At 37.8% G+C, this 15982-nt stretch overlaps 1 protein-coding gene and 1 non-coding gene across 2 annotated transcripts; both read left to right on the top strand.

Moving 5' to 3' along the window:
• Window positions 1–5351: 5351 nt before the first annotated feature.
• Window positions 5352–5957, top strand: LOC122653054 (floral homeotic protein APETALA 1-like). Its single transcript, XM_043846987.1, has one exon. The coding sequence runs from the start codon at window positions 5352–5354 to the stop codon at window positions 5955–5957; it is 606 nt and encodes a 201-aa protein (XP_043702922.1).
• A 7257-nt stretch (window positions 5958–13214) lies between these two features.
• On the top strand, window positions 13215–13410 carry LOC122649245. The gene has a single exon (XR_006331218.1). It is a non-coding gene; the product is annotated as a U2 spliceosomal RNA (small nuclear RNA).
• Window positions 13411–15982: the final 2572 nt, after the last annotated feature.

Raw genomic sequence — 15982 nt, 5'->3', positions numbered from 1 at the left:
CTGGGGAAATTTTTTTAAGTGTGTTTCAAGGAAATATATTTTACATGGGTTATAAATTTCCCTTATAAATTGGTATTGCAGTTTTTATTCCCGGCCAAAATCGAAGTGAAGTCAAAACCCGAGCTCAACTTTGGGACGTGTTCTTTCTCAAGTGAAATATTTGAAATATCAAAACCTCATGGCTCTGTTTCTTTCTTTTACTTTTTCTTCTTTTTTCATGTTCCGTACTTAAGGTTTCTTGTTTCTCTGCTCAATAGAGAGGAGAGAGGAGTATATCAAACCTCTTTCTCTTTAGGAAAAGAATCTCTATGAAGAGTTTCTCCTCAAGTATGTATAGGACATAAGCATTAGAAATGCAGTTTCTCTTCTTCCTCCTATTATCCTATTCCATGGAAATGCATATTATTCCATACCATTGGATGCTAGGCTTCTGTCTCCTCTAGTTTTTGTTGGTAAAATAAATGTATATACACATGACATTGTATTTTTTTTGGATTGCATTCATCTGGTCAGTTTGACATTTAGCCCGGGAAAATCTTGTGCTTTGGAATACCATATGGGATTAAGAATAAGAAAGAATCCAAACATGTACTTGGGTTCAGTAGAAGCTTTTGACACGGGAGACCCATTATGTACAGGGCATTGAAGTAAGATGTGCTCCATCGATTCGGCATTTCCCATTCAAAACAGGCACATATTAGGAAGAAACATAATACCCATTATGAGCTGATCCATTAAAAAGGCAATGAAGTATATCTAGTGACATGTAAGATTTTACTTGTTCATAAGATTTGGGACCCATCCAAGCTGTGAATATGTGACATGTAAGACAAAAGATATTTGGTACACCTAGGAAACCCCTTTTAAGCAGCCGCCTAGAAGACTAATCTAGATCATGGTTTGCGATATCAGCTTTTGTATCGGTCTCGGCTGATACGATATCAATAACTATCGATCGTATCGGATTGTATTAGACATTTTTCACTTAATTTTTTGGACAAATTTGTTTTTACTAAGGGCTGATTTGATATGATTTCTATTTCAAATACATGGGGCAATTTCTATTTTGGAAACTATTTGGTTTGATTTTTGTACCTTATTTCAGTGAAATATAAATCACATGCAATAGCTAAGGAGTTGTTTTTTTTTTTTTGGTAAAATAGCTAAGGAGTTGTTTCAGAATTTATATTTCATTTGATTTCACTTTTGCTCTTTAATGAGCACATGGTTAATTTGATGGACAAAGTAGTAGTTTCATGTTAAAAATAAAACGCCTACCTTCTTCTTCTTCTCCTACTGATCTCACCACCACACGCCACTGCCACCACCACCACTTCCACACCACTACCACCACCACAGCCACCTCCACTACCCCCGCTTCTGCTGCCATCACTACCACTTCCATGCCATTGACACCACCCCCCCTTCCCAGCCTTGTCCCGCCCCACCTCTGCCACCACCACCACCCTTCCCAAAGAAATATGGAAAATCTATTATCAGAAATTGAACTAGAAAATAGACTTTTTTTATTCTTGAAATATTTCATATTGATACAACTAAAACAATTTCAATTTCTTGACCAAAATCTATTTTGTTGACTATTTCATGAAAATAATCTGAAATTGAAATAGAAATCATACCAAATCGGACCTAAGAATCATTCTACTGATACAGGATTGGCTCGATACATCAACGGATATGGTAGATCCTAGGGATGCAAATTTGGCCTTGACGGCTCGAGTCTGCCCTGAGCCCGAACAAGGCTTGAGTTGAGATACCCTAGCTCTGAGGGCGGGTCAGGGTTGGGAATTTTTGGCCCTGAGTCAAGGCCAGGCCAGGCCAGGGTTGAGACCGGCCCGGCCCAACCCAACCTTGTCTTCTTCTTCCTATTCTTTCTTCCTATTCTATTCTTCTTTCTTCTTCTTTTTTTATTCTTCTTGATCTTCCTGTTCTTTCTTCTTCCTCCTCTAGAGCCACCTCGATTCGGGATTTTAGAACACCGACGTACCGGATAAGAAATTTCTTCTTTCTTATTCCCAGACTAGCCAGCCCATGCATCTCCCTCCCCCTCCCCCCATGGTTAGGGCCAATCAAGGTCAGCCCGGCCCGACCCTGAGGGTGGGGCAGGATTGAATTTTTTTGGCCCTAAGTTAGGGCCTAGACCTAGCTAAGGGGACTCACGGTTGAGCTGAGGGTTTTAAAAGGCCCAATCCATCCCGAACCTATTGCAGCCCTAGCGGATCCGTTATTTGAAACCATATTGTAGATTTTGTTTTTCTTCTCTTTCTATCATTGGAATTTGAGAATAAAGTGAGGGGTATCAATGTTAGTGCACGTTCATTGGGGTGAAAGAAGAGGGACGAAATACCTAATCTAAGGGTGTCAAAATCAAACCCACACCGTTTACTAAAACCAAACCTAACCATTTAAACCAAAACCGTGAAACCATTTAATAAATGGTTCGGTTATGGTTTCAAAATGGAGTCCATTTAATTGAACGGTTTAAACCAACTGGACAGCTTAACTGAATAAACCGTTTAACACTCTTAGATGTACATAAATATTGTGCCAAAATCAAAATGAAATTGTTTACCGAAACGTAAAACCGCTTAATAAATGGTTCGGTTATGGTTTCAAGAGACCATTTAATTAAATGATTTAAACCGATCCTGACCGTTTAACACCCCTACCTAAGGCCGGATCTTTATCCTCTCATGTCTGGTGCACCACCTAGTGCACCTAAAAGGTACATCGGACGGTGCACATGCGTTTGGGGGTTTAAACAAAAGCACTTTAAGGTGCACCGCCTGATGCAGCATCAGGAGGTACACCGGACTTGAGGTGATAAAAATACCCTAAGGCCAACCACTCAAAAGTAGGGATGTAAATGGATAACCGAAAATCCAAATTTGATCCGCATCCGTATCTGTTTAGGGACATTCGTATTCGTTTAGAGACATCTGCAAAAAAATCTGAATACTTTGATAAAAATCCGAATACTTAATAATAAAAAATTAAGTAAATAATGACTTTAAGGGTTTTTTAGGATTCAAAAGGTTTTAGAATATGAGGAAAAGAGAATCATGATCTAAGAGATATGGATTGAGAGTAAAATGTATCCACTAGGGGGAGGAAGGTCTGGGTTACATAAGGTAGAGATGTAAATGGATGGTCGTGTTGGACAAGTGTGTGTTCATCAAACCCGATTCGGTCCGGTTCAACCTGGTTCACCTTTTTATTGAACATTTATACATTTTAGTTTGATATTGTCACATGCGATATAAACTTTTTGAGCATTATGTGTCCCAAAGTTTTATTTAAAATGGTAGTCACGACTAGGGTTTGGGCTGGGCACCCTTATCATATGGTCGTCGCATTGGGTATGCCTAGACATGTGATGTTAGGGTACGAATGCGAGTGCTCACATGTTTGATGTGTGCATTGGCGAAGAATCTACTTTGTCGATTCCCTCATGTATTACTGCCAGATGTAGGAAGGGATAGACATGTGTCACCGACACCCTGTACCTGAGGGAATCCTGTCACTGCAAAGTGTGATCACATTCTTTGGTTCATCAATGACTAAGACTCAAGCGAGTCAAAGCCGGTGTTCTGGTGGGAATACGTGAACTCTTTGTGAGTGAAGGAGTTATCCAACACGGTCACCACTGTCCGATTGGGGAACACCAAGATAGAGACTATCTATGCATGGTAGGATCAGAATCTGGATCTAGTGTCGTTTTGGAAATGGTTTTGCAAAAATCTATTTTACATAAAATGATACATTATTTATAGTTATTTAAAAAATAAAGTGTTTAATCGAGTTTTGCGGGACCCGATCAGATGCACAGATGCTCTTATATGGACATGTACTATGGATTTGGGTTTGGCAGTACATGTGTACATGCCCTAGATTCCATAATGATGGTGTTGATTAGTGGGTGGGTTGTATATGATAAATTGTTATCATATAGGGAGTTATTTTGGAATTTGCTAATTTAATTGGCTCTTTATTTAATTAATGGATTTGATGCTAATTGTAATTATCCATTAATAATTAAATAAAGAATCTAATTAATACTTTCCCTATTAGATTCTGCTTTTTCACTTGTGTAGCACTTTGAGTTTAAATAGAACTGCTAGACTGAGGGAGAGAGAGAGAGTCAGACTCTCACTAGGGCTCTATTAAATCTATCTAGGATTTAATTAAACCCTATTATTATAAATAGGGGACCAACACGTAGGAGGGAGAAGAAACTCTCTACGTTTTTGAGCAGACACTCTCTCTCCTACGTTTTTGGTTTCTCTCTCTCCCTCTTGTGATCTCTCTTCTTCTTCTTGCTTCTCTCACCTGTGTTTGAGAGTTAGGGTTTGTGAAACCCTAGATCTGTGCTGAGGAGTTTGAGGGCATCTGGGATTGGCGTGTAGAATCTTGGTAGCACCATTGGAGATTCAGATCTGTTTGCTTGGAGCGCTCACTGGAGGAAGAACCACTGTCTATTGGAGGAGCAACACTTGAGGCTCACCAGGTTAGTAGTTCTTTATTAATTCCTTCAGTGTATTGATAATTAATATTTATGGGATGCGAAAGAAACTCGAATCGATTAATTTTCGCTGCGCATTCGAGTATTGGATGGATTCCTCTTGCCATGTGATGGACTAGAGATGAATTTCTCCGTCCCTATTGTGATAATTAATTTTATGGGACACAATAGAGAAGGAGAAATCCTAATAGGGATGCACTAGGGTTCCCATGGACGACCATGAGAAACCATAAAATTTAATGGGGTACCCATGGGACATCATGGGATAACCTAGGGTGTGCAAAACCCTAATTTTGTAGTATATTGGTTTCCTTAAGGAACCATGGCTTGATCCCTGGACTGTTGTTTGACCAACAGGTCGAAAATCCAACTTCGATCATCTTCCGAATCTGTTTAGAGGTATCCGTATTTAGCCAGGGAATATCTGGATCCGATCATATCCGATCCATATCCGAGCCGAATTTGATCCGTTTAATTACAAGCCTACTCAAAAGTTCCTGTTCACGACTTCGTGCTATTCCAAATTCCAACAACGCAGTTCAGCAGCTGACGCTAAGGGTGTTTATGTCATTTAAGCCATTGTTATTTAAAACAAACCAGTAAGGCGCGTGTTAGTATTCCCGCTAGTTCTTGGTCAAATCTGTTATCTCGTGTCTCAACGGTCCAAACTCCAAACTTCTTATCTCTGGTATCGTTAACAAGTGAAGAAGAAAAAAACCCTAATTCTCATTTCCGTTGAAACCCTATTTTGGATTGGTTAATTCTTGCTTCGTTCGCTTTCCTTTTTGATACGAAATTGAAAAAGGAAATGGGAAAACGGAAGATCGATATTGAGCTGTTAGAAAACGAAAAAAAGAAGAATGTGACGTTCTCCAAGAGACGCAAGGGTCTCTTTTACAAAGCTTCAGAACTCGGGAATCTCTGCAACGTACAAACCGCCATTGTGGTCTTCTCTCCGGCTGGGAATCCTTTTACGTTCACTTCAAAAGGTTCGTCTGCGGACATTGTTATACAACGTTACCTAGAGAAGTATGAACCAGCCGAAATTGTGAAGGAGGATGGTGGCTTTTGGTGGGACACAGTAGATGTTGACAAATACTGTTCCATGGAGGGTTTTCTGTCTCTGAAGAACCGTTTGGAGCGGCTCAAGGAGAATATCTTCTGTCGATTGACCAATATGACTGTGTCATTTTCATCACATGAAATGGGTAATATTTTTGAAGATCTTCCCAATTGCTGCAACACATTACCGGAGCTGTCTTCTTTCTCATCTTCATACCAAGAAATGGATGATATCTTTGAAGCTCTTCCCGAAGTCAAGGAGAATATCTGCAGCCAACATGAGTTATCTTCTTCATTTTCGGACCAAGATTTAAGTGATTTCTTCTCTGATCTTCCTGATTTCTGTGTTTGATTTGAATCTTTTTGTAACTGTTTCTTGTAATATTCTTCCATCCCCTCCCCAAACAGTTGTTGGTAATTTTCTAATTACCTGTTTTTTTGGCTGCCCAAAAACTTTATCCTTCTGGGTATTATATAACACTTAAGAAATCAGGTAACTTAGATATAGATTGTTTCTTCTTTTTTAAAAATTTTTGGGATTATGGGATTTCTATTAATGGCCATGCCGAAGGTGGGTCCTTTTTTCCTTTTTATTTGTATGAGGCAGGGTATGCCCTCATTTCCTCCTTTGTAATTTTTTTTCTTCTTACTTTAATACAAGCTGTCCTTTTACCTAAACAATGTAACACTTGAGAAAAGTTTGTGATTATTTTAGTCTATTCTGGAATCCATTTTTTTTAACCGTTTGCATCACATCACGGATAGAAACGATAATGTAAATCATTTTTTTGAAATTAATGAGATGTTATTTCTTTTCTCATTCTGATCTTTATAATCAGAACCTATTATTTTATCATATTATCATTCGCTTACTAACGAGTGATGGAAAAGAATTGGACCCTTTATATCAGAATTCAATCGTCCAAATTTAAGATCTAGCTAAACTCTGCCAGTTTAATCGTATTTCAGTTCCCCCCCTTTTTGAGTATGATGCTGACTTGCAAGGGATATGTCCTAAGTTTCAGTAGTAGATATTATTTCATTGTTTTTATGTGGAAGTAATGAATCTTTTATTTTTAAGGGGAGAAACATCATGAGACCTACTTCAAAATTTTCAAGAGTTCTCAACTTCTCATTTCAATGAGGCAAAACAGAACATGGCAATAAGAATGCCCTTTCCCTTCATGCTTGATCATATGATACAACCTTATTTACAGTTAAACCTGTTGATGATGCTTGAGAAGAAATGGTAGTAAATTGCTGATCAAATTAGTGTTTCTGGGATGTTTCCTGTTATATTACATACTTTCCCTGTACTTTCCTATATATTTGATTATGGAAATGAAATGGTTTAGTCGTGTAAATATTGTTGGAAAAATATTCCAACACCTGGAAGTAGATCAACACTCCTTGTATTGGAAGGGTGTCTTGAAATTCTTCCTGTTGGATGTTTAGGAATGTGGCTTGGCCATATGTCAAATTTTAGTTTGAGATTTAATATCCTCTCATATGTAGGCATACCCTCCTATGTATGTCCCTTCAGAAACTTTCCAAGTGAATAGAGGACCTTGCAGTTCATCTATACACAAAATTGGAGGCATGCTGTTCCACTTTCAGGTGAGGGTATGCCGAGCCCCTGCTCCAAAATATTTTGTACAAATTAAGCTCATCCTTTTACATGATTTATATTCTAAATTTAATCTCATTTTGATTTCATCTATCTGTAAATACAATGTAGTTATCAATATCATTTTCATGTTATTGTCTTCACTAACATGTCACTGTTATGAATCACTACTGGGGTTTTAGGGTTTGATCTTCAGTGGTGGGATCAGAGGAAACCATGTGGAGCAGCTTCTCAGTTAAAGGGTAACTGGTAATATTCTATCATCATGTGATAAGTTTCATGTTACTTTTCTATTCAATAACTTATCTTTAAAGTATTGACTTTTGTAATGGCTAGTCACCTTCATCCAGCTAGTGGGTGCCATTCCAAATATTTTTTACATATACTTTCCCCCAAAAAAAAACCAGAAGCCTTTTTCACATATAGTTTCCAAGTATCACAGATGGTTAACAAATTAATTATATTTTTTCCATCTAGAATTACAATGTCCCAAAAGAATTTTGGGGGGCGGGGGGGAGAAGAGTGGTAGTTTAGTCATTTAGTACTTGGGCAGTTGGGCTTTAGGTGATTAGAAAAGAGTATGGATCTCAATTCTTTTCTGTTAGAGCTTAATCTGCTTAGATAGCTGGGTTGTTTGTCAGCAATGGATCAAAGAATCCATGCCTAACTGCTGATTGCTCTCTTTCAAGTTACATCTATAGCTGCTGTTACAAATTCTTTAGATGGTAGCTTGTTCTACCAGTTTCATTTCAATTAAGATAATCAATGAAAAGATCAGAGGGCATGAAGAATCATATTAGTGTAGTTGAAAAGAGTTTAATATCTTATACCCACAGCTATTTCAGATTAGTTCCATTGTTACCTCCCTGTGGTTTCCATGTCGCAGTTGATATGTAGGTGAAAAGAGTTTAATATCTTATACTACTGCAACTATTCCAGATTAGTTCCAACTTTACCTCCCTATGGTTTCAATGCCATCAGTAGGCACCCTCTGAAGGTTAATATGTGGCTTGTTCTTGGAAAGTACTCATTACATTGTTTACATTAAGATTGGTAGGTCACACTAATTTTAGGTATTACCAAAGCATCCAGTGTTTCCTGTTCAAGAACTCAAAGGAAAGCTAGAGAGGTAAAATAGCAGCTATAGACCATTTGATCATTTCTCAATTTTCTATAAGCTCCTATATAGCCAAAAAGTAGTAGTCAAGGTGAAAATCAGAAAAGAGGCGTATTGTGCCATCTTTGCATTCGGTTTTCTATTTTTGCTTGAAGGCAAACTGGAACCAACCCCTTTGGTGGTTTGGCAATGCTGTCTGGGTTGAAAACCCCTGGATGCGCCGAATCCATATAAGTAATCTACTTTCAGTAGTGATATAATTTATCTAATTCTATATTCAACATGGACCTCTTATAAGAAGACTTTGTCTGCAAAACTTGGAATCAGGAGCCGCTTTGGTAATTTTGCTGAGAACATTCCACTGGACTCTACTTAACACATGACATGTGAGAGAAGGGGTGAATCCTTGAATCTGTTTGTAGGACAAACTGAAGTGCTATATGCCTGATTTTAATTCCTAACCTTGTGTGGACTAGAAAACTATGGATGCTTCACGGAAGTGGGAGATTTTTTCAGATAACGTTTCTCCAAATTAAAGTAAATCAGATCACCCTTACTCTGCTTTATGATCCTATGCCCGAGCCATTTTAGGCTTATACCGTTAGTGTCAAATGGTTTCCTCATCCTAGTGTGAGCTAGTATTATAGGACTAGCAACAATCAGAAAATTATAGCAAATGAATAGCCATGTTGTCGTGTCTATTTCAGAGTCATTCCCACTCTCTTAGCAACAATTAACTTCAACAGTGCAAACACTTGTTAACTATAATTCACTGAGCTATTCAACCTTGAGTCTGTTCCCAGTCAATAGTTAAGAATCAAGTCAAGTTCAATTAAATGCAGGAATCGTCTGGTAACTGAAGGAATCCTTTGAGATGTATCCATGAAGCCTTAACGGGAAAGGGTTTATGGAGATAGAACATGACAGTTTGTGGCATCAAGTATGGTCATGGCGCAAGCCAGAAGCTGGCTCTATGAAAGTCAGACATAGTTATGGTATTGGTGTCTGCAAAAGAACCCAATGTGGAATTCAGATTGAGTGAGGAAAAGTTGACAACATTTGCTTGGATTTTTAATTTGTAATTAAGAAGGTTCTTCGGTGCTAATCGATGTATTTGTTTGCAGGGAAATTACATGCTCTTCATAAGAGGGTGGAGCAGTTCTGCACATGGGCAATCAGATGAATGGTACTGAATAGGAAATCCAAGGTAATTACTTGTTTGCTCTCAGTAATCTTTACTATTAATCATTGTTAATTCAGTTTGAATTTATGCCCCAAATTTATTTATAAATTTCTTGCAATACTCCTGCTATTGTGATGGATAATCAAAAGCATTAAAATTAGGGCTATAAACATCTATGCTATCTATCTTGTCATTCAAGAGTTTTAGGTCAGATCTAATCAACCCTATTACCCTGCAGCTATACTGTTCATGTCTAATTTTCTGTTTTGTTTGATTCATGTGCTTACTATGTCTGCTGGAAATTAAGATCATTTTTCTTCTTAGAATTCTGATGTTCTTCATCCTGAAATTCTGTGTGAATCTCTGAATTTTATGGTAGATATATTAGTTCAGTTCATAGTGGGCGAGCCTTGGCGCAACAGTTAAGTTGCGTTATTGCATCCTGTTGGTTGCGGGTTCAAAACTTGGAAAAAGCCTCTCTTGTGAAGCAGCGGGTAAGACTGCCTACATTTTCCCCCAGACCCTGCAGAAGCGGGAGCCTTGTGCATTGGAACGCTCATATTATTTCAGTTCATGCTTTCCAGTCTTCCTTTTTGCAGTAGGTATGTTCCAGCTCTCACAATCCAGCTGTCAGATTTTTTTACACAACTTTGCAGATCTGATTTGTAAACAGGACAGAGTGATTGAAATTGGAGCATAATCCAAACTGTTTAATCCTAACTGCTGATACTTTTCAGATACGGATTCTTTTTCTATTCCTGCGATCACGTTGAATTAATCTCCCACCAGAATTTCCCTGGTTTAAGATTAGTATTCATAAACTTTAAACTTATTCCCCCCCCCCCCCCGCACCAACTATAAAAAAAAAAAAAAAGATCGAACAATACATAGATTGAGTAAAGAAACAAAGTTTCTGAAGAAGTTCTTGCGGAGGTGGTTAGGAGGATTGAGTTTCTCCTGTGATATGTGTGTCACATCCGTTTTGGTGGAGTTTTCTTTATGAAAATCCCGACTTCTTATTTTCTTAGTCCAAGGTCTCAAGAATAAGGCTTGAAGGGATAGCAGTGATTGTTGGGTTTGGTTTTGGAGATGCTTGATTGTTTTGATGGATTGGTGATGATTTGAAGAATAACACATGTATTTCTATGTTTGGTTGTTTGGTCATTGATGAAGTAGGTGCACTCTTCATCTCTTCTTTATTTTATGTGCTAACTTTTCTTTCCAGGTCAGTACTCCATTTCAAAACATGGGTAATTGTATTACTTAGTTAGATTCCATTTGTACCTTTAAGTGATAACATCCTTATAACAAAATTTCAATTTATCCCACCCTTTATTGTCTCAATTAACAAGCCCTAGACCTCCACACAAACCATAATATTGAGCTATGGTCAGCATAACCCTTCTAACTTCCTATCTTTTGTTCTCCCAAAATCAGGCCATTCTAGGGGAACAAGTTGATCGCACACATCAGTTTAGACATTCCATACAAAACAGAATGTCAACCAGATGTTGCGATTTAAATTAAAACTCAAAAGGTTGAGGATCAAAATAGGAGATGCCTCTTTATTAAGTGGAGAAAATGAGACATCTCAAATATTTATTATTTAAATGATGTTGAAATCTTTTGAATCTTTCAACAATTATGTGTTGAGCTCATTTTCAGGTAGGTCTTGCTCACAGGAACAATGAACTATCCAATGGAATAAAATGTGAAACACAGATTAAGAGAAAGAGTAAGAAAGAGGATAATATGGCCAAGACTATGTCAAAAGATCCATCTCATGGCATTATACCTATTATACTTATTTATTTTATGATAATGGTAGTGGACACTAGCATAGCAGAGTTAGATGATGTAGTTAGGTTGAGATTTGCAAATTCATGTGTTTAAATTTACATAAGTTTAATGATAAATGCATTTTGATACCATACTCTAATCAGTTTTATCTTTCCGGTGTTTCTTCCTTGAAGAAGCAAGAGAGAAAGAGAGAGAGAGGAAAAGATGTTGGGGTCTTTTAGGTTGTTCTTTTATTAGCTTATTTTACTCACATGGGGATTTGGTAAATCTTTTTAACTCATGTAATTGGTGAATGTAAAACATAACTTATACCTACAGACCTACCAATTTTGTAAACCTTTTTATTATTTAGTACTTAGCAATTCTTCCATTTTAAATCAGGGTCAATCAAGTTTGGAGTATACGATTTGGATCTCTCAATTCCAAACTTATTTTTAAGGACTAAGTTTCCCTCCACCACCTAGTAAATGAAAAGTCACTATCATAGGGTTCACAAACCCCTTCTAGGTTTTAGTATCTTTCTAAAATACCTTCCCGATATTCTTTCCCACCCTCTCCTGTCCTGTAGTGAACCATGGCTGAAGGGAAACTCGATCCTATTTTTAAAATCTTGGGAGGAGCTGTTGTATTGTGTCACCTAATCAGATCAAATGTAATTGTGACATTTGCTTACTTGTTAAGAGTGGATGGTTGGTTATGCATCTCTCACAATAAGGATCTCGTTATTGACTATAATAGAAGGGATGATCTCTCTTTATATGTGATTCGCAGCCACTACACCCAAAGGATGATTTCATCACAGTAAAAGGAAGAAAATTTGTGATGTTATTCACATGTGGGTTCTAAATCAAATATTTGATTGGGAAAAGGCTGGTTATGCTAGCGGTATACCGTATGCTAACACCCCATGTGTCTCTCTCTCTCTTCCTCCCTTTGAGGCCCTTTGAGGGGTAAAGAAGAAAATATATTAAAATCCAGACCTCATGTTAGATTGATGCGCAAGTTGCTGCCTGGCCCTATTTTTTTTTTTTTCCGGTAAAGACTGCCTGACCCTGTTCAAGACAACATAACTATTAACTAACTGATTTAAAATCACAATATAAATAGGAAACCCAAGAAAAATAGAGAACCAGCCAGTTCAACATAGTTTGCTAGAGATCTAAAAACCATGTAATCAAATCAAATAGTTATTATCCAATTCTTCAAACTAGACGATTGCAAAGCACAACTGATGTATCCTTTCCTCCTTCGAGTTCCACAGAATGTAAGTTGAGCATGTAAGAGAATCAGTGTTCTCTAGGTGTAAGTAAGCATGACTTGACATGGAAAGTGTTAGAAAGAATAGCAAATGGACTCAGCTGCAAAGAAAGGAGAGCAGCAGTAGTAATAGTAACAGAATAATGAATGGAATCTTGAGTTGCGTTTGACACAATGAATGAAATCTTCAATTCTGAAGGAAGACCCTTCAGGATGCTGGTTTTCAGAAGAAGCCCAAAAACTTTCTGGGGATCTTCTCATCTTATTGAAGAGATGGAGCAAGAAAAGATGGAGGCAAATAATAATATTTCACCTTCTACTAGTTACTTTAAAATTTAAATCACTGCTAGTTATAGTTTTTTGTATTACTCTAAAAGGAGTTGATATATACACCTTTAGTCTCAGATGATCTGATAGGATTGCACTTTCTGTTGTATATTATTAATCAAGATTCACACAGTTTGGTCTGAAGTACTACCATCATTCTCCTATGGAAAATGGATGGATTTTATAAGAAGCCTAATTAGACAACATCAAAATAGTAAATGGTCCCACATTGCTGATAAAAGACAGAGGAGTGAGCTGAGGTTGTTTATAAAAAGGAGAATGAGCCACTACACAAATCATACCTTTCTCGGCCTTTTGGCTAAGATCAAGTGTAGTATCTGTTCTTATCAGTTTAATATCTGATACGTAGGTCATCGACCGACATGATATTAAATTAATTTTTCTTGGGGGAGGGTCCACCACAGTAGCTTGCTATTGGGTCCTCAAAGTGTTGCCCATGCGTTGCACTACTACGCAGGCCTGGCGCACCCCTACCAAAACTTAGTTCAATCTTTCTTGATCATATGATCCAATGAGTTTGTGTTGAGTATGTCTTGTATTCCAAGGATCAGAGTGCAATGCGGATCTGACCTGACCCGACATATTTTGTGGCTCGACCTGAAAGCATAGAAAAATTTGTGTAGCCGCATATTCTTCCCGTGGACGTAGGTTTCTCGCAAAACTGAACCACGCAAATTTGTTTGTTTTTGTGATTGTCTTGATTGTTGTTTTCTTCGATCCCATATTTGAACATCTTGTGTAATTTCATTCAAACAGTTTGTAAAATTTATAACAACGACGAGTATAATTTTGTTTTTTTTTGGTAAAGACGACGAGTATAATTTCATGTAATGGTGAGACCCACAAATACCATTGTGAGTCCAAGTTCCATTTTGGCACTCTGCAAAGCTTGATCATTGTCTTCCCTTTTCCAAGGAAAATGCGATCAATTCCCCCCCCCCTTAGGCCATTACCATTGAATGGGAACCTGTTTTGCCATCCAGAAAGTGTGTAAAGGAAGGAGAAGAATCCAGTTTCAGAAATTTCTCTTTTTTCCCTCTTCTTTAATGAACTGATATGTTTTAAGTGAGCAGGGGATTAAGAGGAGAGGAACCCGTTTGCTTGACTGAAAAAACTGGCATTTTTTTTGTTCACAAGCAGATATGAGCTGTACAAAACTTTAGGCTGAAGGGTAAGAACACATTATCTGAAATTTTAAATACGAACTAGTCTGACCTCTCTAGAAGGAGCTCCTTTGTTGAAAGTACAGCAATTACAACAAGGAAAACACTCACTTCCACAGTCTCTGTTTTTTGTGACCTCACTGCTTCCCTTCCCTTTTAGATCCTTTGAGAAACAAATCCCTTTTTAAGTAAGCAGCAGTTGATGCCAGCCGTGATGAGGGGGTTCAAACTCTGTTACTTCTAGTGGTTCATTCTTTGCAATTTACTGTTTGTTGATATGGTTTCGGACAAGAACAGATTACTTATCTATCTCTTTCTACTTGCTTGATTCCCCTTTTGGTTCTTTACCTATGCTTTCTGCGCGTAATGGAACCTTTTTTATTCTATACAGATTTCAACTTCTTTGTATTTCTGTGGGCAAAATTGTAGTTGCTTCTTCTATAATTCTCAGACTTCATCTTGGTATCTCTCTAATTAGACACTAACTTGCCTCTTGTTAATTCCATTAGATCTTTCCCTGTGATTGGAGCTTTCAATTTTTTGGGTTCTTCCACTGACTCCCTGTATGTTCCATTAAATCTAAATCTGATGGCATATGGGCTTCAATAAAAGTGACAATGAGAGTTCATATATGTACAGTTCTGTTGAGAGCAGAACCCATCTTGACAATGTTGGCTTCAGATACAGGCCAATGCCTCTTCAAACACCATAAAAATTTTTTGTCTGTTCCCAATTAAACAGTAACTCTTACAATGCTTTTCAAATATACAATGTGATGTTCTAGATCTATATACTGTGAGAGTCTAGGCAGGATATCTTCTTTCTAATATTCGTGGCTGCTTGCTGCTTCTTGCTCTCCAAGAGTGTGTGCATCCTTGTGGGCTTATCAAGGTGGAAGGGTGGGTGGAATTTTGCGACTCCTTACGCCGTGACGGCTGGGAGGCTCTTTGTGAAGGTAGTTCTATCCTTCAATGCTAGATTTACTGGTGTGGATATCTGCTGTAAGTCTACCTATTAATTTCTGTTTTATCCTTCTTTCCCCTTCCCCATTCGATCCTCTTTTTATTTCTATTTGTATTCCATAAACCCTAGCCAGTCTTAACTCTGCCCAGACCTGTTCCCTCATTAGATTACCATCAAAATCAGGCTACAGCCCCCTTCCTATGTCCCCTCCACTCGATCCAGCTTTGGATCCCATCCATCTATCACAAACCCTAAATTCTTCTTCCCCTTCCTATGTCCCCTGACGATGATGAACATTATTTTGATGATGAAGATTTACAAGGTGTTCATGTAATTCGTCAAGAGGCTGCTGTCCAGCCAGATTTGCAATCTTCTTCATCCTCCAAAGAGCTGCTGTCCGCATACAAAATTGCACCATCCGCTGAAGATGAACTCAAGCAACTCGACCCTAATTTGGAAGACCATTCTGTGATCTCCAGCCATTCATCGGGGATGAATGTTTTCAAGACGAGGAGAATTGATGCAGCTCCAAGAAGGAAGAAGAAGAAGAAGAAACCCTGAACTTAGGGTTTAAATAGGGAGCCGTAGGCTAGGATTTCTATTTTTCCATACTTAGTTATTTTTCTGTTTTTTAGATTGAACCTGCTTAAATTGGTTGCATCCAATTGGTTCAATTGGTCTAATTTAAGTGAAATATTCCTATTGGCTTATAGGTTCTTATATCCTATTGGCTAGTATGGAATCTTCACTTAAGTTAATTGTTCTAAGTTAGATTCTTTTATTTTTAAGTTAGTAGGGGTAGTTAAGTCATTACACTATTTTAAGTAATTAATTAGACTTAAACCTCTCCCTTCCACGTTTTTGTGAAGGAGAGGTGTTTAATTTGTAGTAGGAATTGGCCTATGGCCTTATTATAAAT

The sequence above is a fragment of the Telopea speciosissima genome, chromosome 1 (assembly GCF_018873765.1).
Source record: "Telopea speciosissima isolate NSW1024214 ecotype Mountain lineage chromosome 1, Tspe_v1, whole genome shotgun sequence".
NCBI classification, from domain to species: domain Eukaryota; kingdom Viridiplantae; phylum Streptophyta; class Magnoliopsida; order Proteales; family Proteaceae; genus Telopea; species Telopea speciosissima.
Note: the sequence above shows the minus strand (reverse complement) of the source record. Positions and strands in the feature narration are given on the sequence as shown.

What these genes read in the sequence shown, in the direction of transcription:
- LOC122653054 (XM_043846987.1), top strand. Translation starts at nt 5,352, where the DNA reads ATGGGAAAACGGAAGATCGATATTGAGCTGTTAGAAAACGAAAAAAAG.